The sequence below is a fragment of the Halyomorpha halys genome, unplaced genomic scaffold (assembly GCF_000696795.3).
Source record: "Halyomorpha halys isolate HHAL.00 unplaced genomic scaffold, Hhal_1.1 Scaffold1730.1, whole genome shotgun sequence".
Lineage (NCBI taxonomy): Eukaryota > Metazoa > Arthropoda > Insecta > Hemiptera > Pentatomidae > Halyomorpha > Halyomorpha halys.
The window spans coordinates 747-2229 of NW_027113094.1; the positions used below are offsets into that span (position 1 = coordinate 747).

The 1483-nt window shown below is 53.1% G+C and overlaps 1 protein-coding gene across 1 annotated transcript; it reads right to left on the reverse strand.

The window, feature by feature from the left end:
• Positions 1-613: 613 nt before the first annotated feature.
• On the reverse strand, positions 614-1471 carry LOC136796594 (uncharacterized). The gene has a single exon (XM_067050720.1). It carries the CDS (start codon positions 1469-1471, stop codon positions 614-616), a length of 858 nt encoding a protein of 285 aa, XP_066906821.1.
• Between the last annotated feature and the right edge of the window lie 12 nt (positions 1472-1483).

Below are 1483 nucleotides of genomic sequence, written 5' to 3' on the forward strand. Positions count from 1 at the left end.
CGTTTGAGGGTCCAGCCTTCTTCCCATATTACACCCAGATATTTCACGTGAGACACATAATCGAGTGCTCTTCCAGCCACTCGCACTATGGGCCTCCTTGGCCATCTTCCTTAGAAGATCTATCTTAGATGGCCTCCTGCCCAGCTCCCCTTCAGCAACATGCAGACGGTCTTTTCAGGTGACAAAGTCATCTTACTCCGAAACGTCCACTCAGAGACTACCTCCATTACGATCTCCATTCTAGTCTCTAGCTCTCTCCGGGAGTTACCGCTTACCAGCAGTACGGCATCATCCTCAAAGGCAATCATGGGTGTACCACTGTTGTTCACTGAGCGCACACAATCGTCAAAGATCAACTTCCATAGCTGGGGACCCAGCACTGATCCTTGGGGGCAACCTCTATCCACCTTCTTACGGACGACGCCATTACCTATCCACAGTTCCACACTGCGATCGCTGAGGTAGTCCTTCAGTAGTTCATACTCCTCCTTGTCTGTGCCGTACTCTCTTAGGCATCTTAGGACATCAGGCCACCAGACCCTGTCGAATGCGCCCGAGACATCCAAGAAGATACCAACCATGTATTGGTCGGCACAGTTTCGTCGAAGGCGATCTACCTCCAGCATGGCGTCCTCCGTGCTCCTGCCTCGCATGAACCCGTATTGTCTCCTGTGGATACGGGCTTGAAAGAGGTGGTCCATCTTCCCCACAATAAGTCTTTCAAAGACTTTTCCCAGTACTGGTAGGAGACAGATAGGCCTGTAGGAGTTAACTGCCGCCGGATCTCTGTCCTTGCTCTTATACGACCCCACTTCCATCTTCTGGGGAAGACACGGTACTTTACGCACAGGCGAAACAATCGCAACAGCGTTTCCCCAATCTCACTCCAGCCGGCCTTCAACATCTCCACGCTGATATTGTCCCATCCAGGGGCTTTACCATTCCTGGAAGACCAGACTGCCTCTCTCACATCATGCATACTTATCAACCATCTAGTCTCGAGGTCAGGTACAAACTCATCGTTATCACGCCTCACAGTCTCGTGGTACTCATTGTCGTCTAGGCTATCTGACACGAACAGTTGGCCTTTGAGACCAGCCCATTCTCTCCTACGTTCAAACCTACGGCCTGCTTCCCTTTCTCGCTGGTAAGCCCGTCTCGCGCAGAGCACGCTCTGTTTGAGCCGGGCTAATTCAGGGGTCCACCAGTTGACTGCCTTGGGTCGTCTATAGCCATGTGGAATGGCTTGTGTCGCACAAGTCAACAGCCACCGTTCGACCGCCCTGGCGAACACGGCCACACTCCTTCTGTCATGCACACCAAAGTCTGTCATACTGTCTTTGCTGTCCTTGAGGAGCTCCCTGAAGTGGATCCAGTTCGCTTTCTGCAAGCAGAAGCGAGCCCGATCCCTTCGGAGGGCCCGCGAGCGGGTAGCTCCCTCGCCGACAGCAAAGGCGCACAACCTATGCATGCTAGAGGTACA